The following is a 24,272-nucleotide window of genomic DNA, read 5'->3' as shown; positions in this document are numbered from 1 at the left end:
CCATACTCTAACACACACAACCCAGGTTGGAGAGAACATCCTAATTTTTCCTACAAGAACAACAATGTTCAAAATCCTCAACCTCCACCACAATCTTCCTACCAACCACCACATCAAAACCCACCACAACATGCTGCTAGACAACCATATTATCAAGGGGCTCCTCAAAACCCCCCTCCTGGTTTCAATAGGCCTTCACCCCAAGGCTATCAGCAGCAAACTCCTCATAATACCAGCTCTCAAGAGCCTACTATGTCTGATCTAATGAAAATGATGGTTTCTATGCAGAAAAATCATGAGGAGAGCATCAAGGAGCTGAAGAACACCACCAAGCATTTGGAGACTCAACTTGCTCAGGTGGCGGAAAATAATGCACAGAGGCAACCAGGTCATCTGCCGGGACAACCCATCCCAAAGGAGACTGTCAATGCCGTTACACTTCGTCGGCACTGTTTATGATGCTCCTCCCATGCCCATTGATGATGATGCTCCTAGCAAGGAGAAAGAGTGGTAGAGGAAGAAGCGGAGAAGAGATTCGATGTCTGAGGTCGAACTAGCTAAGGAAGATCAGACAGGAAAGCGGAGGGAAAAGGTTTCTGAAACGCCTATTACACCAAGGCTACCTTTTCCCCATAGGATGCAGAAGTCGAAGGTCGATCAACAACTTGGTAAGTTCTTGACTATGGTCAAGAACCTTGAGGTAACAATTCCTTTTACTGAACTTATTTCTCAAGTGCCTGTTTATGCTAAGTTTTTGAAAGACATGATTACTAAAAAGAAAGACTTTGGTGGGTAGATCGAGTCGCTCTAACTGAAGAGTGTAGTGCTTTTACAAAATGAACCCCCCTAAGTTGAAGGATCCTGGTAGTTTTTCCATCCCTTGCCATGTAGGTGCGTTATTTATAGATAAGGCATTGTGTGATTTAGGTGCTTCTGTGTCTGTCATGCCTTTATCTGTTTATAAGAAACTGAATATGGGAGCACTTAAGTGCACTCAAATTACTTTGCAAATGGCCGATCGTTCTATAAAATACCCTCTAGGTGTTTTAGAAGACGTCCCTGTTAGGGTGGGAAAGTTTTATATTCCTGTTGATTTTGTGGTGCTTGATATGGAGGAGGATGCCCAAATTCCTATTATTCTTGGTAGGCCGTTTTTGTGTACAGCTGGTGCTGTTATAGATGTCAAGTCTGGGTCTTTAACTTTGAGTGTTGGTGATGATAATGTCACTTTTAAACTAACCAATGCTGTTAAGTCTCCTATGCTTGAGCAAATTGCTGCAGGAGGAAAATGTTTGATGAGGGGGCACTCATTGCCAAGCCCCTCCGATTTGAGATTGAGGAGGTAATATGGTCGTGCGGGACCTTTATAAACCAGCGCTAAGCGGGAGGCAACCCGTAGTTTTTTTTTCTTATTATTTTTTTCATTTTTTCCCTTTTAGAGAGTGAGAGAGCAGGAGCGTACTAACGTTAATTTTTCCTCTAAGCATAGTCCTATAGTTCATCTTGCGGCACTGAGGACATTGCCACGTTCAGCTTGGGGGAGGATTTTTGTATGTATTTTCTCTCTTTTACTACCTTTTAGTGTAGATTTTTGCTTTCTTAGGCCAGATTTATTTGCTTTCAACAAAAAAAAAAAAAACAAATATTGCTGAAAAAACAACAAAATACGATTTGACTGGATTGTGTGATTGCTTCCCTGTGCCCCATGATGTTCTTTGAAAGTATATTTGGGCTCTTTATCTGGATAGTTGGGCACTTGAGATTGTGATGCTGGAATGTGAACTCTAAATGCCTTGACCCTCAATGAGTTTTGATAATAAAGCGCTTATCTTGACTGCATACTTGAATTGGTTAGACTGTGAGGATTCATTCTTGCCAATGGATTCATTTCTATATCCATTCTGTTTTCTTGTGTGTTAGTTCCTCATTAGCTGACTGATCTTGACTTTGACATCGTACGCATTGATATCTGATGCTTGTGGCAATTGTTGTGATAGAGGCGTTCTTTTGTCTGCTTTTTGAGCCTTAAAGTGATTTTTGTGATATACTTTTATCCTCCTTAGCCCCGCTGAGCCTAATGACTATTTCAGGTTACTAAACCTCATTACATGCCCATGGCCCTTATTTTGATATTAATCCCAAGCCTAGCTTGGGGGAGCATATGTTTGAGTTAGTATCTGAGATATTTTTATGAGTTACTTTGGATGGAGATGATTGTATTAAGGTACAAAAGTGAGAAAAAGAAAAGAATGAGCAAAATGAAATACATGTGATTATGGGATTGAAAAAAATGCAAAGAGAAAGAAAAAGAAAGATTGAAAAAGAAGAAACGAACAAAAAGTCAAAAATTCTTTCTTTTACAAGTGCTTGCAAAGAAAAAAAAATTCATCACACTGCTTCAAGGATGAGTTTATTGAAATTTTTTGATTTATAGAATTGGGACACTGTTATTGGCTATATTCAGGTTGATACTTCTAGTAACTTGTGCTCCCCTATTCTTGGTTTTTCCACCACATTTCCCATACATAATCCATACCCATACCTAACCTCATTACAACCCTGAAAAAGTCCTCTTGAGCTTGCGCTTACATTGTCTATGGATTGATGTGGTCAGTTTGTCAAGGTTAAAGAGTACGTTCGCTACTTGAGTCGACATGATTAGGTTGAGTGACATTATCACCTTTCTAAACACATGAGAGTGTGAGTGGGAAGGGTTATTATGGTTGGGATGGTGAGTGATCGGGCACATCTTTTGCCTGCCACAAAAATGTTGAGAGGAGTGACACCCCAGTGAGTGCCTTTTCGAGATTTGATGTCATATAAGGCAGCCGCATTTGACTGCTTATTTGGGCGATTGGTAAATAGAGTAATCTGAACAGTTGAACTTGAATTGTGCCTACTTGAATGATTTATGAGCTTTACAAAATATTTTTATCTCTGTTTTCATATATAAAGGGGTGAAGCAATCATATTCATGTTCATGTCTTATTTGCTTGAGGACAAGCAAAGGTTTAACTTGGGGGAGTTTGATATGTCACATATAATATAGCATTTAGATGCATTTTGATTGCATTTAGAACTCCTTTTAGAGCATTTAGGTGCATAATGGAATGAATTACGTAAGTTGTGCTCTACTACTCCCCGTTTGCGTGTTTTGTTCATTTTCAGGTTACTTTGATGCAAATTGATTATGATTACCTAAGATCAAGCTTATCAATCATTGAAGATGAAGATATATTGCTCAAGGATCACAATGCATCCATTCGGGACAATTTCGAGTTAGAATGAAGCAAAGAGTTAGCGAACGAAGTGTAAAAACTGACACCTGTTCAGTATTTTGGCCATAACTTTTGATATACAATTGATAATCACAAAATTCCAATTGGGTTGGAAACTAGACTTCAAGGGCTTTCCAATGATAGGTCACACGCCCCAATCCGACATCTGGTTTGAGAGATACAGCCTTCACAAGTTGACGCAAAAATCACTGTTTCTCCGCCCGGTCGACCGGGCGGTTTTGCCCGACCGGGCGAAATTATTTTTTCACCAAAATTCAAGGAATGTTAGCCCGGTCAACCGGGCGACCAAATGGGAAAATTTCGCTACGCGCCCGACGGGCGGGTTCGCCCGGTCGACCGGGCGGATTTGCTTTTTTGTCGTAAATTTCTGATCACCGTCGCCCGACCGGGCGGATTTCGCCCGGTCGACCGGGCGGACTTCTCGGGATGCGTTTTTTCGGATTTTTTAGCCGGTTTTGTAATAGTATAAATAGGTTTTTGTATTTTCGTTAAACCTATCTTATTTTCTACGTTTTTTAGGGCAAACACTTAGTTTATTCTCTCTACTTTTGTTGAACTTTTACATTGGAAGATTATATAGATCGTCGATTTCCTTTTCCATCGTTCTTCAATATTTGGTATTCTTCTCTACTTAGTTTAATTTCATGAATTCTTTTACTTTGATTATGTTTATTCGTTTTCAATATCATCATGAGTGAGTAGTCTATTTCTAGGGTTTAGAGAGGGAAGCCATGTTTATACCTTTTTGATTGTGATTTGATGTTCTTCAATAATTGGATTGAATTAGAATAATTCCTATTGATTTGTTATACTTGTTTAATTCATGTAATTGCGCAATATCATGAGTTATGTTTAGCTAATAAGAATTAGAATCGAAAGATCATATTCATTAGAGGCTTATTACAATAGGTAGATTTGATTATGTTGAGCGACCGTACTGGCATATGTTAATCTAGGAGTTGTTAATGCCTGACCAAGGATTAACGAAATACTTCATTATTTGAACCTCAATCCAAGTGTTGTTGAACTATATTATATTGATTAAACTGGTATAAGCATGGTGGACCGATCGATTGCCCTAGGCTTTTAATTATTTGATAAATCTCCATTTTTCTGCGTTCTAGTATTTTTAGTTTAGTTATTAATTAATCAATCATTTACTCTCTCAAATAGTTAGATAATTGACACAAATCTGTAGAACTCCTCTCCCTGTGGATCGACCCGTATTTGCCAGTTTCTGCTAAACAGACACCGTGCACTTGCGGTATATTTTAAAAGACATCACTTAACACCCAACTAGGGATCATCAGAGCACCTAGAAAGAAGGCGACATCTCGAACCCTCCCCCCCCCCCCCCCTCCCGGGACCGATATGGTGCTCCAGACCAGGAATCTTTTTCAGGCTCCGCTAGACGATCGCTTCTGGAAGGAATGAGGCTACCCTATCCGTTCGTCCAGCGTGGGGCTAATTGCTTGAACCCATCAGCTGGTCCAATAAATGCATTCGATAGAGGGGTGATGGTGTTGGTCATCCCCCCGAGTCAAGAACTTCTCTAATAGCATGGGGAGGAGCTCCCCGACTGAGAGTCATTGTCTGAACAAATGAACCTCCTCAGGAAACAAGGGGGTCATTATCCCCCCCGAGTCGAGCATACATCTCGCGGTACCTCCTCGGCCATGCCAGGAGTACCCTATCACTTAGCAAAAATAGCTAAGTGCAAACAAATCAACTTCCTCGGGAAACATGGGGCTCATTATCCCCCCCCCCCGAGTCGAGCATACATCTCGCGGTACCTCCTTGGCCATGCCAGGAGTACCCTATCACTTAGCAAAAATAGCTAAGTGCAAACAAATCAACCTCCTCGGGAAACATGAGGCTCATTATCCCTCCCCGAGTCGAGCATACATCTCGCGGTACCTCCTCAGCCATGCCAAGAGTACCCTATCACTTAGCAAAAATAGCTAAGTGCAAACAAATCAACCTCCTCGAGAAACATGGGGATCATTATCCCCCCCCCCCGAGTCGAGCATACATCTCGCGGTACCTCCTCGGCCATGCCAGGAGTACCCTATCACTTGGCAAAAATAGCTAAGTGCAAACAAATCAACCTCCTCGGGAAACATGAGGCTCATTATCCCTCCCCGAGTCGAGTATACATCTCGCGGTACCTCCTCGGCCATGCCAAGAGTACCCTATCACTTAGCAAAAATAGCTAAGTGCAAACAAATCAACCTCCTCGGGAAACATGGGGCTCATTATCCCCCCCGAGCCGAGCATACATCTCGCGGTACCTCCTCGGCCATGCCAGGAGTACCCTATCACTTGGCAAAAATGGCTAAGTGCAAACAAATGAACCTCCTCGGGAAACATGGGGATCATTATCCCCCCGAGTCGAGCATCCATCTCGTGGTACCTCCTCGGCCATGCTAGGAGTACCCTATCACTTATTACTTAGCTAAAAAGCTAAGTGCAAACAAATCAACCTCCTCGGGAAACATGGGGATCATTAGCCCCCCGAGTCGAGAAACTCATCCATCGGCACCTCCTCGGTGATAAGAGGAGCGTCCTATTAACTTACCCGAAAAACGGCTAAGTATCGATAATTGGACCTACTAGGGATTCGAGTAGCGTCGTGAAACCTCATCGAGAAACATGGAGCTCATTAACCCCCCGAGTCGAGCATACACTTCGTGGTACCTCCTCGACCATGCCAGGAGTACCCTATCAGGCTATCACTTAGCGAAAATAGCTAGGTGCAAAACAAATCAACCTCATACTTAGCCAAATAATGGCTAAGTTCATTCATGGCCAACTCGGGATTACATGGGAAGGCTCATTAGCCCCCCGAGTTGGGTACCCCTACTTGGTCGATCCATGGGGCTCACTCATACTTAGCCAAATAATGGCTAAGTTCATTCATGGCCAACTCGGGATTACATGGGAAGACTCATTAGCCCCGAGTTGGGTACCCCTACTTGGTCGATCCAAGGGGCTCACTCATACTTAGCCAAATAATGGCTAAGTTCATTCATGGCCAACTCGGGATTACATGGGAAGCCTCATTAGCCCCCGAGTTAGGTACCCTTAATTACTTGGTCAATCCACGGGGCTTGACGCTTGAGTTAAAAATACGTCTAAGGGGTTCGATGGCCTCGAGAGAGCCAACAAACCAACTCGGGACCCATCCAGGAGAACCCCTCAATTCCTAGTCGAGCCCCCGCATACAACTGTCCGGACACCCGACAAACTCGGGGTCGGAACACCTTGTAGAGCTTCCCAATGGCACAGCCCGGGGTCTCAACCTGTCGCCCGGCATCACACCCCCGAGTATCATGGCACCCGAGTACCAGCACACCACAGGAGTCCCTTCCCTAGGTGTTGCGACACATTCGAGCGGATGTCAACGCCTCTCGGGCCTCACAGAAGCAGGATCCCCTCTCGGGGTCTGATGAGAGACGCTCCTTAGAACAACCAACTCGGGACTTCCAGCCGCACCAAGTGCCGCATCCCGCCAGCTCTGCCCTCGGGTATCTCTTAGCCCCTGACCCGGGACCTCCAGCTGCACTTTGCACCGCGTCCCGCAAGCTCCATTCGGGGATCTCATAGCCCCCACAAGCATCATTGTCGGGATTTCTTAGTCCCTACTCGGGAATTCACGAGACCTCCCTCCTCGGGAAACGTATACGTTGAACAAGCATTATTTTTCCGACAATCAACCGCACTAAGAATGGAAGATCTTTTCTCCGATTACTTGGTGTGGGGCTAATTGTTTGGGCCCATTTCTTGGACCGGCCCATCTACGATGAAGTTACTAAAATACCCCTAACATCAGGGAACATAATCCTCCACCAGCTGGAGCCGAATAAAACGCCCTCATTCATTACAGGTCTCACCCTCTATAAATAGGGGTTGTCCCAGCAGACAAAGGTATTCAATTCTCACCTAACAAAACTAGAGCATCTCTCTCTAGGCTGGATTACTTTCTCTCTCTACCTCAATCTCAACTGACTTGAGCGTCGGAGGGGCTTTCCCGGAAACACCCCCGGGCCAGTTTTTCCTTGTTTTGCAGGATTGGAGACTACGAGACTCGGGATTCTAACCTAACTCGGGATTTGACTCTCACCCTAAACATATTACTCTTTTGACTAGTTTCTATACAGAAACAGTTAGGATTCTTGGGAGTAAAGTTATTTTGAATCTTATCAGACACTATAATTATATAGTAGTTTTACTTGGGCTAGTGATTATAGTTGGTGTTGTACAACAATGATGGGAGACCACAAGTCCACAAGTCCACAAGTCTACAAGTATTCTTGGAAGACTTGGTAAGTTATGCCCTGTTGCTTTGGACTTATTTTTAGTTTAATTCAACACAGTTTAGTTTAGTTCTACCAAAATAAGTTCAGTTCAACCAAAATAAGTTCAATTCATTTCAATTCAGCCAAAATAAGTTCAGTTCAGTTCAGTCTTATCTAATGTTACTATTAATATTGTTATTATTCTTAATACTATAGTTATAATAACGATGAATTTGTATTTTTTATTTTTTTTATCTTTTTAATAGTAGTACTATTTACTATTTATTACTTATTATTTATTTTTATTTTTTTATTATTATAAAATAATAATAATAAGTATTGATAATATTATTTTAATATTTATTGATTATCATCGATTATTATAGTAGTAAGTATTGATAAAATTTTGTTAATACAGTTCAGTTCAGCCAAAATAAGTTCAATTCAGTTTACCGCAATTCAGTTTAATTCAGCTAAAATAAGTTTAGTTCAATTTAACCAAAATAAATTTAGTTCAGTCAGAATAAGTTTAAAAGAATAGGATCTTAGTGTTCTTGAGGGTGAATGTTGTAATTCACAAGAGTCTTCGATATTTTCCCCATGTTGTTTGCCATTGTCTCGAATTCTCACTTTTGGCCCTCAAAGTATATACGAGTTCCGTAATTCTTGCTGGTCTTCTTAAAATTATGAATAAAAGACCTTGTTACATTAGACTTCTTGATCAATTAATAGGGGTATAAGTAGTTGTACCAGTACAAGCAGCCCACTGAATGCTTGGTCTGGGTGGCAATCGCAATTCATAATGAACCACAACCCACCCAATTCAAATATAAATGCAATATATACTTCCCTTACCTAATTAATGAGTGTTTCACATATTTAGGTTAAAACAAAATGCACTAGCATCAGCATGCATAATTTAAATTGGCGAGTGTTATGGCGTCCTACTAAAACGTCGGGGTATTTGGTAATTAGAGATGGAGTAAAAAGATAGTTTTTGATCACTTTTAGAGTTTTTGAAAGGGGTGTTTGTAAAATAGAGTTTTAGGGAGAGTTTTGGAATGAAAACTCTCAAAATAAAAAAGTTCCTAATAGAAGCTTTTTCTTTAAGATTAGGTGAAAATAAACATGTTCAATGACTTTTTTGCCTCAAATAATACTACCACACAATGTATTAAAATGCCAATAAATGTCATTCACTCAAACAAATGGCAATAAGTTTTTAGCAATCAGTTAATTGTTACCAAACACATTTATAAAAAAAAGCTTGTCAAATCAGCTGTCAAATGTGCTCTAACAGCAAACTCTAAACTATAACAGCTAAATTCTAAACTCTATTTGCCAAATAGGGCCATCATCTTTTATTTTGATTTTAAAACTAGTTTTGGTCAGAGCGATGACTAAAGATATTTTTTTTATAAAGGTAAAGAAAAGCAGGTTAGGAGACTATACGCATGAGGATAGCTCCAACCTTATAGTTTATAGGAATACAATGAAGAGTTGACTAAGTATTATATAAAATTGGGAATCAACAAGATGACCAATGTTGGCAATATCTGCTGCTTTGTTTGCTTCCCGGTAATCGTGCCGAATAGTCCATGAGACGAAGGAACGAAGAGAAGTATGGATTTCCTGAATGATATGGGCGATCTGCCACTATGGAGACCAAATACCTTTGACAGAATTGATAACCATAAGATTATCACCTTCAATGTGGTGATAGTGAATATTATTTTGCATGGCGAGTCAAATTCCTTGCTGAAGGGCAATGGCTTCAGCCACCGAAACAGTAGATGAACCAAGGTTGAGAGCTGCTGCTTTGAAGAGATTGCCCTCGAAATCTCTGATGATACTTCCTGCTGCTTCTGAAGAATCACGAACCGATCCGTCGAAATTAAGTTTGAAGTAAGGTGATGTAGGAGGATCCCAAGTGACCAAGATGGAAGATGGATGCTTGGGAGTGGAAGTATGGAGATAGGAATGAGAAAAAGGGGAGCCAGAGAAATTGCAGAAATCCACTGCATTCCTAAGACTCCATTCTGAAAATAAGAATTTAGCTTTGTGAAGAATCCTGTAAATATTAAGAAAATCATTATGAAAGATGATATTATTTCTCTCTTTCCAAATACTCCAAATCAGGAAGACAAATTTAGTAGTGTAGGCTTTATTCCTTCTAATATTAGAAAGTACAGTTAAGAGCGAAGTGCTAGTTAAGGCATGTGGTAGTAGCCAATCTTTGAGATCCTTAAGTTGCCATAGGGGAAGAAGTTGGCTACAGTCCCCAAAAAGGTGATTTATAGATTCGTCATGGGTATTATATAGGGTACAATGGCTAAAGGGAATGTTGTTTCTTTTGACAAGGGTAGTTCTAACCCCCAAGGCTATTATATATGGAAAATTAGCCACAGAAAAATCTTCAGCTTTCGAGGCATATCAAGTTTTCAGATCTAGCGATGAGGCCATTTATCTTTATTAGAGGGAAGACTGTGAGACAACAAATTAGCGAACTTGACTGTGAAGAGACTTGAGGGGCTAGGGCCCCAAATAGGTTCATTAGGGATCAGGGAAAAAGGCATTAGAATACCTTTAATGCAGTTGATAATATGAACAGGAAGAAAGGTCTATAAGTTTACAAGGTCCCATGTTCTATTTGGGAGAATGAAATCCTTTAAAAGAAGGTTCAAATCAAATTGGTTTTCAGTTAGGTTTATAGTGGTTATTAGATTTTCATCGAGACACCAGTTATGGAGCCAAAAGAGAATTTGAGAGCCATCTCCTATTTTCCAACGGATGCTTTTATAAAGTAATGGACGGTTGAAGTAAAAAAAAAATTCCAAATGGGGGAATCTTGGGATTTAGCCCTATAATTAAAAAACGATTGATTTTTGAGATATTTGTAAGAAACCAGTTTATAACCCAAAAATTACGAGGTTCGGTAAGAATGTTCCATCCAACTTTTGCAATAAATACTCTACTCATTGACATCATTTTCCTAAGACCGAGCGCTCTCTGAGACTTAGGTCTATAAATTTTTGTTCTAGGCTATAAGCGAAGTTGCATTTTTATCCTTATTTTGTCGCCAAAAGAATTTTCGGTGGAGAGAATCAATGGAGCTAGCAATTCCTGGGGTTAATAGTGTTGAGACACAAGTATAAGCTAGTTTTGCTTCTAGATTGATCTAGATAAGGGTGAGTCTCCCTGATTTAGAGAGAAACCTGTAATATCCCAAAATTTTAAATTTGCCTAAATTAAATAATGCTAATTAGGGGTTGTATTTTTTTCCTTTAATTATAAGGTGTGACAAAATTTTTGAAATGTTATATATATATTTAGGTTTTCAATATGTATATAATTATTTGCTACATGAATTGAAACTTGGCAAATAATAACAAATGATGGTATTAATAAAAAGGAAAAGAAAAGGAAAAGGAAATAAGATTAATAAAATAAAAAATAAAAAAAAATAGTAACAGACCAATAGTAGCTTTCTTCTCCATCACCATTTTTTCTCACAAACAACCCACCCATGAATTTCTAACCCAAAGATTGATTTTCTTGCATACAAAAACTCAACTTCAAATAAAAATTCATTACTCAAGTCAAATCACCCAATAACCCAATTTCTCATTGAATTTCATCAATCCAATTGAACAAAAATTGGAGCTTAATCATGGCCATAAATAGCCATGCTTATTCTCTCAAACCACCCACTCACCATTTACCCCTTTACTTTAATACCTCGTCGGAAATTGTCCCCATTTCTGTCGGAAAACGCATGCCACCCAAAACGCCCCTCAAGTTTCCCTATTTTCGCACTACACCTCCCTCTTTCTCTCCTCTGTTCATGAGAAAGTGGCTCGTGGCCTAGTTCGGGTCTGTCATGTGCCCTCCCGTTATCAGATTGCATATATTTTCACTAAGGGTCTCCCCTTAGTTCTTTTTGAATATTTTCAAGACAGACTAAGCGTGTGCCGTCCTCTCGCTTCGATTGCGGGGGAGTGTTAGAATATACCTCAATATATTCTTTTATGTGCATATCTTCTATTATATTGTACTAGCTTTTAATGCACGCGATGCGTGCAACGATATTTCTCCAAATTAAACCGCTACTCCCCCAATTACCATACCCATATTTCTGAATTTCACGCAATATTTTTTCTCTCTCTATTCAATTGAACATCATCTTCATCAATTTCCCTCAAGTCAAACCACACACTCGATTTTTTCTCTCTCTATTCAATTGAGACCGTCAATTATTAGATGACGATTATCTCAAGCAAGTTGCAAAGTTGGCTTTGGCGGTCATGGAATTGGCTTTCGCTCAGCCCGTCATGGATCGCCGAGCTTGCTTGCGGTCATGGCCCAAGTTCTGCAGTTTATATTGAAATTCAATTATGGGAACATTTTTTTGATTTTAATATATAGGTTTAAGTATTTTTTTATTTCCCCCAAATTCAAGTTCTCGTATTATGTCTCAATTTTTTTAAATATTTGGACACGAAAATTTGATTTTATGATTTTAAAATATGGGTTTAAGTATTTTTTTTCTCAAATTCTTTTGGATATATGGGTACACAAAAACAATTCTAGTTCTCATATTTTGTCTAAAAATTTTTTATATCTAGGGCACGAATATTGAAGTCAATTTTGACGAAATTTCATTTTTTTCCGACCATTTATGATATAATTTTAATTTGAATTTCAACTATCTTCGAATTAAATTTTAAATAAACTGTAATTTAAGTTAAATTATTTTTTGGAAAAAAATATATAATACAGCACATATCCGTAAGAGTTACTATAATTTGAGTTTAATTTCACTCGAACATAATACATATTTTTAAGATGTACTAAACATAGAACAACACACACAATTTTATTTTTAATAATGAACTGCGTAACTGAATAACGGTTATGAATCGGCAAATTTCAGAGTTCCGTATTTGAGAATGTCGTAAAGCTCCAATCTATGAAGAGAACTGATTTTTTTTGTATGGAGTTTGTGTTATGGAAAAATTGATACGAGCGGATGTTATGCCGTGTAATTTTTTTTGTTATTATTGTATGTAGTTTGAACGTTTGATAAGTTCTTGATTATGAATCTTTTTTATTGGCAAGTTTATATGATTGAATCTTATATGAGTTGATTGGGTTTAAATTTGATTTGATTGATATTTTTGTTTTGGCAAGTTTATGCATGAAATTGGAGTTGATTAGGTGGCCAAAGGTTGTTTGTGGAAACTTGAAATATATATGAAATATCTATGTTGGGGGCATTTAAGTGAATTCCAAGGGGAACACCATTGCTCCCCCTTGGCTTATATAATAGAGATATATGACAAGTATATATTGTATGCTTGATTATAGGACTTGTAGTCCATGTTTGTAGGCTACTGTTATGGTAGTGTTGTTTGTATTTAACCCTTCTAAGGGCATGTTCTCATCGGCATAAAACAGCTGAACTGAACTGAATTTATTGGAGCTAAACTGAACTACTGAACTACTGAACTGAACTGAACTGAATTGAATTAAATTAAATTGAATGTAATAAATATATAAATAATATTTTAAACAATAATAATATGAATATTAAATAATAATTATAATGATAAGTAATAATAATGAATAATAATAGTATTTTGGATATTTTTAAATGATAGTTATAAATAAATAATATTAATACTCATAAATTAATAATAATAATAATAATCATTAATGATAATAATGATAATTAATAATAATTATTTTATATTATTTGTATTAATACTTGATGATGATATATAATAACAATAATATCTAAGAAGTAAATTAATATTACTATTTTAATAATTAGATTTAATAATATAAAAATATTTAGTAATAAAAATAGTGATTGGATTGGACCGCGAAAATTACATCATAAACCGTCTTGATGCGATTTGATTGGTTTATGGGCTAAAAAAAGTGGGTTTATTTGCGCTTTGACCTAAACCATGTTCCTCCTAATAATAATAGTAATAACAATGAGTAAAGCTATAATAAACAAAATAATATATTGAAACAATAATAATAATAATAATAATAATAATAATACTTAATAGTAATGATATATATATTTAAATAGTAATAATAATAATAATAATAATAATAATAATGATAATAATAATGATAATGATCATAATAATACTAATAATAATAATAATAATAATAATAATAATAATAATAATAATAATAATAATAATAATAATAATAATAAGAGTAATTAGTAAAATAAATTATTCCAACATAATAATAATATTTAACAAAATGGTTATAAAAGAATGGAGTTGAACTGAACTGAACTGATTGGAGCTGAACTGAACTGAATTGATTGGAGCTGAACTGAACTGAATTGAACTGAAAATAAGCTGGGGAGATCAGGCCCTAAGACAATGATAATGATCATGGAAACCATTATCTTTCAAGGAGAATAATTATGCAGTCAATATTTTGTAATTGAAGTTCTCTACAATTTAGGCATCGTTTGGTTCACATGGGAAGTAATTTCCCATGGGAATTTATATTTCATGGGAAATTCTTTCCCTTGTTAATTTCCTAGGAATTAGACAAAATTCTTTGGTTGACACCATAGAAAAGCATTTCCTAGGAAATTACTCACCAAGGGGGGCTTGGTGAGTTATTTCCCATGTTTCATGGGAAATTCTATTTCCCTTGGAATTTGTATTTCCTATGCTTTTCCCATTTCCCTCCAACCAAACACAACACCCATAATGTATTTCCTAGGAATTTGTATTTCCAAGGAAAATAGCTTCCAACCAAACAACACCTTATTCCCTACCTCAAACTTTGTAATTGTCTGAAATGATAAAGAACCTTATAATGGATAGTAATCTGACGTTGTATATACGTAATAATAATTTACCAAGATTCCTTTGATACACACTAGAGTGATGCATATCACTTTTAGATTGCGCAAAACACGTATCATCCTATCCAATGTTATCAGGATCGGGATCCTACTTTGGATTGTAGGGGCTGGTAGAATCGAATCGGTGGGATCGGATCGTAGGATCGTAAGATCCTACAATTCGGTGAAATAGAGATAATTATACTAAAATATGGTGAGAACCTCATGTTAAAAATTTACACATATTAATAATGATTTTCTTAGTTAGCAAATGATGATAGTTTCTCAATACAATAAGATTGAAGTAACATGCGATCAAAATCTAATAGGAGAAATATAATATGTGAAATTACTTTATGATTTTTATATGGTAGGATCGGATCGTAAAGTCGTAGGATCGTAGAATCGTGTTAAGATCCTACCATGTGATTTTTTGTGGTTGAGCAGGATCGAAAGATCCTACAAAATTAAGATCCTACGTAGGATCGGGATGGTGAGATCCTCCAGGATCGTAAGATTCGGATCGGGATTTTAACAACAATGGTCCTATCATTTCACATAACACCTCATATTAATCTTCATATAGACACAAAATAATTAATAAGAATACTTTGAATTTGCTATTTTAGAGAAACGTATAGGAACTGGAACCATGGTACTAAACTTTTCTTTACTTGTTACATCAATATAAATCTCTTAGATATATATTTTTAAATTTGGATATAGTAATAAGATAAAAAGGAGATGCGATGAAACGTTAAGTAAGACAGGTAATCAATGTACAAATTTATTCATACATTTTGGTATATCATGAGTATGATACACCTAAAACATTATTTTTTTGCTCATTGCTCATTTGAAATAATTCAAATGAGCAAAATGCACTAAAAATGAGAGTTCCAAATAAACAAATGAGTACAAGTAGTCTTTGATGTATTATGTACATAATACACCTGGTGTATGATGAATAATCTGGGTAATCGGGGTATTAAAAAACCTAAGATTTAAATTCTTTGATCAATAGGTACAGTGATGTAAACCTTTACGCCAGATTTGCCCTCACTTGGGGATGAAATTACAACCAAGACCACTCCTTCAAGGGCATCACAAGCAATCCAATGTGAAGCATCAATCGGTGCATTTTCCCTGTGGAAAACAACTTCATAATTGATGCTTAAATCTTCCCAACTTACAGAATTAAGATCATACCCCAAGTTTTTTGGTAATGCAAAATTTCTTTGTTTTGACAAATTTTCGACTTTGGTATTACCATTTGGTTCTTTGATAATTAATGTGAAAGTAGAGTTTATTTTGCCAATTTTGCTACCAAATTTGCTCTCTGCCTCCTCTAGGCAAAGCAACACAAAATATTTGCAAGTTTCATTCCCTGAATGTAATTTCTCATCTGTAAAAATGTTGAAAATCATAGTTTTGGAGGTTAAACTGCTGCTAATTGAGTGTTTCAGTGATGAAGAGCACTCATTTTGCTTAAAGTTAACCGTATGGAAGAAAGGTGGTTTTGGAACTTCACTTTCATAGGCCATGCTTCTATGAATTTCTGTCCATCTGTTGAGGAACTCTGCCATGGACAAAGGGTCAACTAAGAAAAGGTTATAGCTTATCCCAACTGAATATCCCCCACATTGGAAGTTTGTCACCTGAAAATGTAGTAAATGGGTATAAAACGTGTTAGTTTAAAAATAGAGGATACAATATACAATTTTCAGGAAAGTAATAACCAAATACTACTTCTACATAATATATTTAAGATGAGGGGTTTGAAAGTTTTTCAAGAGAATATGCAACATTTTAATTTTAAAACTTCATAAGATTTAAAAAAAAAACCCTTCTCCAAAAGCATAAAAAGAAAGTAGAAAAGACGGAACAATATTAATTAGATCAAAGTATGACAAATAAGTAAGTATTTGTCAGATGACCAATTCAACCAAAAGCTTAAGCTGATGGTTGAGGCCCCAGGAATAGAATTATATTCTATCACTCCCCCTCACGCATAAGCCCTTTGGGCTTATATTCCACTGAGAAAGGAGGGGTGGATGAGATTCGAACCCGTGACCTTTTGTCACGCTGTCTCTTGATACCATGTCAAAGGACCAACTCAACCAAAAGCATATGATGTTTGAGGCCTCATGAATAGATTTATACTCTATCAGTACTCTTAGATCGGAGCATGTGATCCATACCAATATCTATATCTAGTAGGACTACATCCAACTAAATGAAGCACCTATAGTTCATATACGATAAGTAATGGACATAACTCAAAGTACATTTTCATCGAAACAATAGGGTTGTTATGCTTATTACTAAACTTGTTGAAGAAATGAAATATTATAACCACTTACAGAGAGAGTAATTAGTTACCTGAATATAGAAGAGTGGAGAAAATTGAGGATAACTTCCATCAACATCATTCCAATAAACAAGCTTGTCTTCAATTTCATTGTTCTTCTCCTTTAACTGAAGAAAATCTACCAAACTTAGTGGCAATTCTGCTTCAACACATCTCACACCACTATCATTTGATACAATTTCTAAACTTCCTTGATCGGATTCGGATCTTCGGAGTCTCCCAGCCAAAATAGGGTTATCCACCAATGCATGGCCTAAGGATTCTTTGATCCATCCCCCAAGATGCCACCCAGAATCTTCATTACTTTGCTTTTGGTAACAAAGAATGATATGCATTCGCTTTTGCAAAATCCCATAATGATGATTATCATCATCATTATCTAATAATGCTTGGTTATTGGGGATTGATATCTTGTGTGAAAATCGTGGCTCAGTTATCTTCTTTGTTGTTGCTGTGTAAATGCCTACAATGTTGGTATTTAGCTCCATGGGGTTCGACATCTTATCTAAGATTAAGATGAACGTGTGCTCCTACTTACTATATGAATGAATAATATTAATACTGATGTTTTTGTTGCTTGATGTACTGTTTTTATATAGGGGTAGATAACTTAACTAGCTTTCCAATATTAGAATATATTGGCATGAATCATGATTCAAGTTCATGGATAATAATGTCTATTGCACCCAAATTAATTAGCCTACGTGCGTATGGCCAGGTATTATACTATTATATTGATGCAAACCATTTTGAATTTTGATGCATCACACGGGTTTGAAAGCTGGTATATAATATATTTTACGATTTTTCATAATAATAATACAAATTTGTGTCCGTTCTCTCGCAATAATACAAATCTTTGAATATTATGTAATAATACAAACTCTACCTAAAAATTCATCCAACAGGCCAAGTTGATCGTTAATATGTAAAGCATGTAATTTTTTTTTCAAACACCAAAATCTCTTTTTTCTCCCCCCTAGCCAACCAATTGAAAATCTGAAAAGAAACCCCCCCCCCCCCCCCCCAACCCCAACCCCAACCCCAAACCCCCCTCCCCCCCCAACCAAAAAATTCTCTTTTTTGTTTTTCAAATTTAAATAAAAATTTACAAAATCAACCAATAAAAAAGCGATACATGTCCTAGAGAGTGCCTAGTTAGCTTGTTTACCTCCTACAACTAGTTAACAACCGGTATTGTCCTACTGGAGGAATTTTGATCAAAAGTTTGTATTACTGGGAGAGAACGGACAAAAATTTGTATTATTCTTGTTAAAAAATCTTATATTTTAATATTGTGGACGACAAGTAAGGAACAATTAGCGTTACCACCATTTATTAGGGTCTAGGAAAGAAGCCATGAAGTTTGGTTAACATAAATCTTATAAATTTAAAATTTTGAATGTCCACTAATCATGTTATATAAGATCTCTTCAGTCTTCTCTTTCTTCCAGCTATATGTGGAGTAACAGATTATACGTATGATGTATGATCAATTGATCATATACCTAATTTGTAAATAGTAGCTGGCATGCGGTTGGGTACTTGGGTTTGAAATAACTTCAGTCTGCATGCAATATAATTGCAAGCACATATAGTGTTCAATTTCTTGTTGTTGAAGACATGTGAGTTGTTGTATACTTTATTAAAGAAGAACGACAAAAAAAACATCCAGCTGATTAGCATACCTGAGGAGTTATTCCTATTAAGTACAATTATTGGTTTTCAATGGAACTTCGTTTGAACCGGCATGTAAGAAGTTTGAAATCTCCTCATTCTTGGGTAACCCATACGGCATACCCATGGATGTTCAGTTTCTTTAACATGTATGTACGTAGAAGAAGAATTTAACCAATCTTTTTAGTTTCTTTGCTCCCTCTATGTATTTTACTAGATCATTTGATTGAAAATAGGAAGTCATAATGTTGTGATAGATGTAATTAACGAAGCAAAAATCAATGAACAATTGACACAAGGAATTAATGTGGTTCACTAACAATGCGTTAGCAACGTCCACAGGCACAAGAGAAACGATTTTATTAGGTGTAGGATAGAGTACATATTATAGAATACGGAGACATATGTTAATAATAGGGTCTATATATTATCCTACTAATTAACCTAAACAGATGAGCCTAAATCCGAAAATAAAACAGACTCGATATATTAAACAACATATATCGAAAAGTTCGAGGGCGTTGCCCCCTAACCCCCCACCAGAGTGTTTCACCCCTGGACCTCGACTCGCAAGACCCCGTGCTTGATTAATCCTAACGCTAGATATTTAATTCAAGACACAATTCAACACATAAGTTACTTTTCGTATATAATTGTATATTCCAAAATGTGTAATTTTTTTGCTTTGTAATATGGGAAGTTTACTTATGGAAGTAGGAATTTTATAAAAGATGTAATATGATCATGCATGTGTTTTTGTCAATTCTTTCACTTTTTAGTAATATAGTTCTCATCTATTTAAGGAGAAAATTAATGCAAGGATATTTGATGTGGTCAACTTTTCTAGGGAGGCAGCATGGCTGCATTAGTTACTACTCAGTATTATGGCCTATGGGCCATCTTCTCACATGTTTTCCTGCAAAAATTTAAGGTACATCTAGTCATCAACGAGAAAGTATCCTTGCATAACAGCTATGGGCAAATTAACATGTAGGATGTTGATTTAGTTGAAATAAATGGAGACATGTATGTGGGAGATGTTCTTGTGGAAGGCATAGATGAAGTGCAAGGCAACGAGATTGTTGCTTTAACTCCTACTGGGAAGGTGAGTGGGTGCAAAATAGGGGCAAATGAGGTTGTGCCTGCACCGTTTGTGGGCATGGTATTCCCTAACTTGGAAGCGGTGGATAGTTTTTATAAAAAATATGGGAAGCAGGAAGGATTTGGGGTTGTGCGTTCGGGTGGGGCATATAGAAGAAAAGCAGGTTGTGAAGAAAGGAAGAGGCGTAATACAATATGGACTTGTGAATGTTATGGTAGGCCGGATAGGAGGAAACGGGTAAACGGGCGTAGGGTGGTGACAGATTCTGTGATTGATGATGATTTAGCTACGAAGAAGTCAAAGAAATGTGATTGTACTGCCATGATGTATGCTACTTGTAATGAAGAAGGGGAGTGGGAAGTTAAGAAAGTTATAATGAACATAAAAACCACGAGCCAACGCCGTCAAAGTCTCGATACATTAGTATGTATAGGAAAGAGGAGTTGTATAATCATGTTAGAAGGAAACTTTTTAACGATTATAACTCGGGGTTGAAGATACCACAAATTCACGGATGCCTTGCTAGGGAGAGGAACGGGGTAGAGGATTGGGTAGTAACTGAACGTGATTTGCGCAATGAAGTGAGTAAGGTGAAACGGTTGAAACTTAAAGAAGGTGATGCCAATGCTATGCTAAAGTATTTCAACAAAATGAGTTCTGACAATCAAAATTTTTTTAGTATGCATAGATTGGATGACGATATGACATTAAAAGATATTCTATGGGTTGATGCTCGAAGTAGAGTAGCATATGAAGAGTTTGGAGATGTGGTTTGTTTTGATGCAACGTATTTGACTAACGAGTATGAGTTGCCATTTGCTAACTTTGTAGGGGTTAATCATCATGGGCAGAGTATTTTACTAGGTTGTGCATTAATTTCTCACGAGAATACGGAGACTTATGAGTGGGTTTTCTCTACATGGCTAAGTTGCATGGGTGGTAAAAGTCCAATGGGCATTCTTACAGATCAAGATGCGGCAATGCGGAAGGCATTGCTTACATCTATGCCCGAAGCTCGACATCGATGGTGTTTGTGGCACATAACTGAAAAGTTTTGCTCAAAGCTAGGCATGTTTGAGAAATATCAAGATATTAAGGATGATCTTCTTTATGCCATATATGATAGCTTAGATCCTTCTGAATTTGAGGAGAATTGGAACAATGTAATTGCAAAGTATGATCTTGTTGACAATGGTTGGCTTGGAGGTAAGATTTATATATGTTATTTATATATTATGAAAACTATGTCTTATTATTTGAATCTTGAACTGGACTTCATATATGTTATTTATATAATATGAAAACTATGTCTTATTATTTGAATCTTGAACTGGACCTGTTATATGATATTTATATATTATGAATACTATGTTGCAAACTTTCAATCTTGAACTGGACTTCATGTATGTTATTTATATATTATGAAAACTATGTTGCAATCTTTCAATCTTGAATTGGACCTCATACATGTTATTTATATATTATGAAAACTATGTTGCAATCTTTCAATCTTGAATTGGACCTCATACATGTTATTTATATATTATGAAAACTAGGTTGTCTCATATATGTTATTTGTATATTATGAAAACTATGTTGCAATCTTTCAATCTTGAACTGGACTTCATATATGTTATTTTTATATTATGAATACTATGTTGCAAACTTTAAATCTTGAACTGGACTTCATATATGTTATTTTTAGATTATGAATACTATGTTGCAAACTTTAAATCTTGAACTGGACTTCATATATGTTATTTTTATATTATGAATACTATGTTGCAAACTTTCAATCTTGAACTGGACTTCATATATGTTATTTTTAGATTATGAATACTATGTTGCAAACTTTAAATCTTGAACTGGACTTCATATATGTTATTTGTATATTATGAAAACTATGTTGCAATCTTTCAATCTTGAACTGGACTTCATATATGTTATTTTTATATTATGAATACTATGGCAGCTCCAGAACGAGGGGTCACGTTCATCAAGTGCAAAGTAGTGGAAGGATGGTGCAACCAAGTCTTGGTATGTATTGGAGCGGACTAATAAACATCCGTATCTTCCTCACGAAAGAGGATACAGATGGAAGAACACGTAGAGAAGCACGTGTTGTATTATCTTCTACTCTACCACTTAGACGGGCCGAATTCGCTATAGGCCCATTGGGATTATTTTGCAATATACAAACTGTTCGTATTTACTAGTAACGTACATTATGAACTTCTTCTACCGAAAGTACTTATTTTCAGTTTGTTATTTACTTATGTTTGCTACATTATCAATTTGCTACATTATGAAAGTGTGCTTTACTTATTTCAATAAATTTGCTACCACATTTTCTCACTTTGCTATTTGATTATGTTTGCTACATAATCAAATTGTCCCTCACATGTAAATGAAGTGAAACTACACAAAAATCATTGCCCAAGAAGCCCACGAACAATAAACAAACATTTAAACATTTGTACATTTTACACCAAAATTAGAAATAAACACATATGGCCACTTAACAAGTATGCCCACGTACGATATGGCATAGCTTACAAAAACACACGATATCTCATATATTACCCAAAATATTCACACCACCCTTTGCGTCCTGACCCCCCCAAACCCTTTGCGTCCTATAGAACCCAAAATGTCTTTTAAAGGCCTAACTTTAGTACTACCCCCATACTTTACTACCAATCATCTTCTTCACCTTATCTTTTAGCTCGTTGCCTTCACAAAGCAAATCTTCTGTAAGCAGCCACTTCCTTTCCTCCTTTATATTAGCAGGCTGCATTTACATCACTAACTTTAGTCACGTTCCCAAAGTAATACATATAATGCAAAATTTAAAGTGCCAATAGATTTACTCACCGATAAATACTCAAATTTGTAACGCGCTGCACACCCCTTTATTGCCAATAGCATGTGGATCCCACTTTCATCACTACACACACAATTACTTATATTACAAACCCTATGGCCACTTCCTTCAAATTTGCCACACAAAACAACATTAAATTTACCATTCACTATAAGCGTCGTCCATATTCACCGCCTTCCTCTCCCATTTCCTTATTTGCCCAGGTAACCATTGCCCTTCAAAGCTTGAGAAAAGAATATCAACCCCAATCGCCTATTACAAATAATATGACTATCATAACTCAAGTTGATAACAACTATTTAACAAACACCATATAATATCAACTCGTTTCTTTACCAATTCCTCAATGGCCTTTGCATGGTGCTCCAATGAATTTGGACGGTGTGCATCTATGACCCACACCTCCTCACTATTAACAGAAAACGCAGCACACCACCATTTTCTGTCTTCCAAAACTGGAACAAAGACCTACCATAACCAAAAATGAAGTCCAGTTCAAGATTGAAAGATAAGAACATAGTTTTCATAATATAAAAATAACATATATGAGGTCCAGTTCAAGATTGAAAGATAACAACATAGTTTTCATAATATAAAAATAACATATATGAGGTCCAGTTCAAGATTCAAAGATAACAACATAGTTTTCATAATATAAAAATAACATATATGAGGTCCAGTTCAAGATTCAAAGATAAGAACATAGTTTTCATAATATAAAAATAACATATATGAGGTCCAGTTCAAGATTCAAAGATAAGAACATAGTTTTCATAATATATAAATAACATATATGAGGTCCAGTTCAAGATTCAAAGATAAGAACATAGTTTTCATAATATATAAATAACATATATGAGGTCCAGTTCAAGATTCAAAGATAACAACATAGTTTTCATAATATAAATATAACATATATGAGGTCCAGTTCAAGATTCAAACATAAGAACATAGTTTTCATAATATATAAATAACATATATGAAGTCCAGTTCAAGATTGAAAGATAACAACATAGTATTCATAATATAAAAATAACATATATGAGGTCCGGTTCAAGATTAAAAGTTTGCAACATAGTTTTCTTAATATATAAATAACATATATGAGGTCCAGTTCAAGATTAAAAGTTTGCAACATAGTTTTCTTAATATATAAATAACATATATGAGGTCCAGTACAAGATTAAAAGTTTGCAACATAGTATTCATAATATAAAAATAACATATATGAAGTCCAGTTCAAGATTGAAAGTTTGCAACATAGTATTCATAATATATAAATAACATATATGAAGTCCAGTTCAAGATTGAAAGATTGCAACATAGTTTTCATAATATAAGAATAACATATATGAAGTCCAGTTCAAGATTGAAAGTTTGCAACATAGTATTCATAATATATAAATAACATATATGAAGTCCAGTTCAAGATTGAAAGATTGCAACATAGTTTTCATAATATAAGAATAACATATATGAAGTCCAGTTCAAGATTGAAAGTTTGCAACATAGTATTCATAATATATAAATAACATATATGAAGTCCAGTTCAAGATTGAAAGTTTGCAACATAGTATTCATAATATATAAATAACATATATGAAGTCCAGTTCAAGATTGAAAGATTGCAACATAGTTTCATAATATAAGAATAACATATATGAAGTCCAGTTCAAGATTGAAAGTTTGCAACATAGTATTCATAATATAATAAATAACATATATGAGTCCAGTTCAAGATTGAAAGATTGCAAC

At 35.9% G+C, this 24,272-nt stretch overlaps 2 protein-coding genes and 1 long non-coding RNA gene across 3 annotated transcripts; 1 reads left to right on the top strand and 2 right to left on the bottom strand.

Annotated features, from left to right (window-relative positions):
* Window positions 1-15,240: 15,240 nt before the first annotated feature.
* On the bottom strand, window positions 15,241-17,489 carry LOC104892810 (fatty alcohol:caffeoyl-CoA acyltransferase). Its single transcript, XM_010678816.4, has 2 exons — window positions 16,866-17,489; window positions 15,241-16,141 (listed from the first exon to the last, which is right to left on the bottom strand). Exons 1-2 carry the CDS (start codon window positions 17,352-17,354, stop codon window positions 15,488-15,490), a joined length of 1,143 nt encoding a protein of 380 aa, XP_010677118.2. The 5' UTR covers window positions 17,355-17,489; the 3' UTR covers window positions 15,241-15,487.
* Window positions 17,490-19,555: 2,066 nt separating this feature from the next.
* On the top strand, window positions 19,556-21,691 carry LOC125497903 (protein FAR1-RELATED SEQUENCE 5-like). Its single transcript, XM_057394616.1, has 3 exons — window positions 19,556-20,002; window positions 20,131-20,839; window positions 21,606-21,691. The coding sequence occupies exons 1-3, from the start codon at window positions 19,556-19,558 to the stop codon at window positions 21,689-21,691; spliced, it is 1,242 nt and encodes a 413-aa protein (XP_057250599.1).
* Window positions 21,692-22,065: 374 nt separating this feature from the next.
* LOC130591681 (uncharacterized) lies at window positions 22,066-22,993 on the bottom strand. Its single transcript, XR_008969696.1, has 4 exons — window positions 22,854-22,993; window positions 22,660-22,769; window positions 22,508-22,580; window positions 22,066-22,424 (listed from the first exon to the last, which is right to left on the bottom strand). It is a non-coding gene; the product is annotated as an uncharacterized LOC130591681 (long non-coding RNA).
* Between the last annotated feature and the right edge of the window lie 1,279 nt (window positions 22,994-24,272).

Source organism: Beta vulgaris, chromosome 5 (assembly GCF_026745355.1).
Source record: "Beta vulgaris subsp. vulgaris cultivar EL10 chromosome 5, EL10.2, whole genome shotgun sequence".
Classification (NCBI taxonomy): domain Eukaryota; kingdom Viridiplantae; phylum Streptophyta; class Magnoliopsida; order Caryophyllales; family Amaranthaceae; genus Beta; species Beta vulgaris.
Note: the sequence above shows the minus strand (reverse complement) of the source record. Positions and strands in the feature narration are given on the sequence as shown.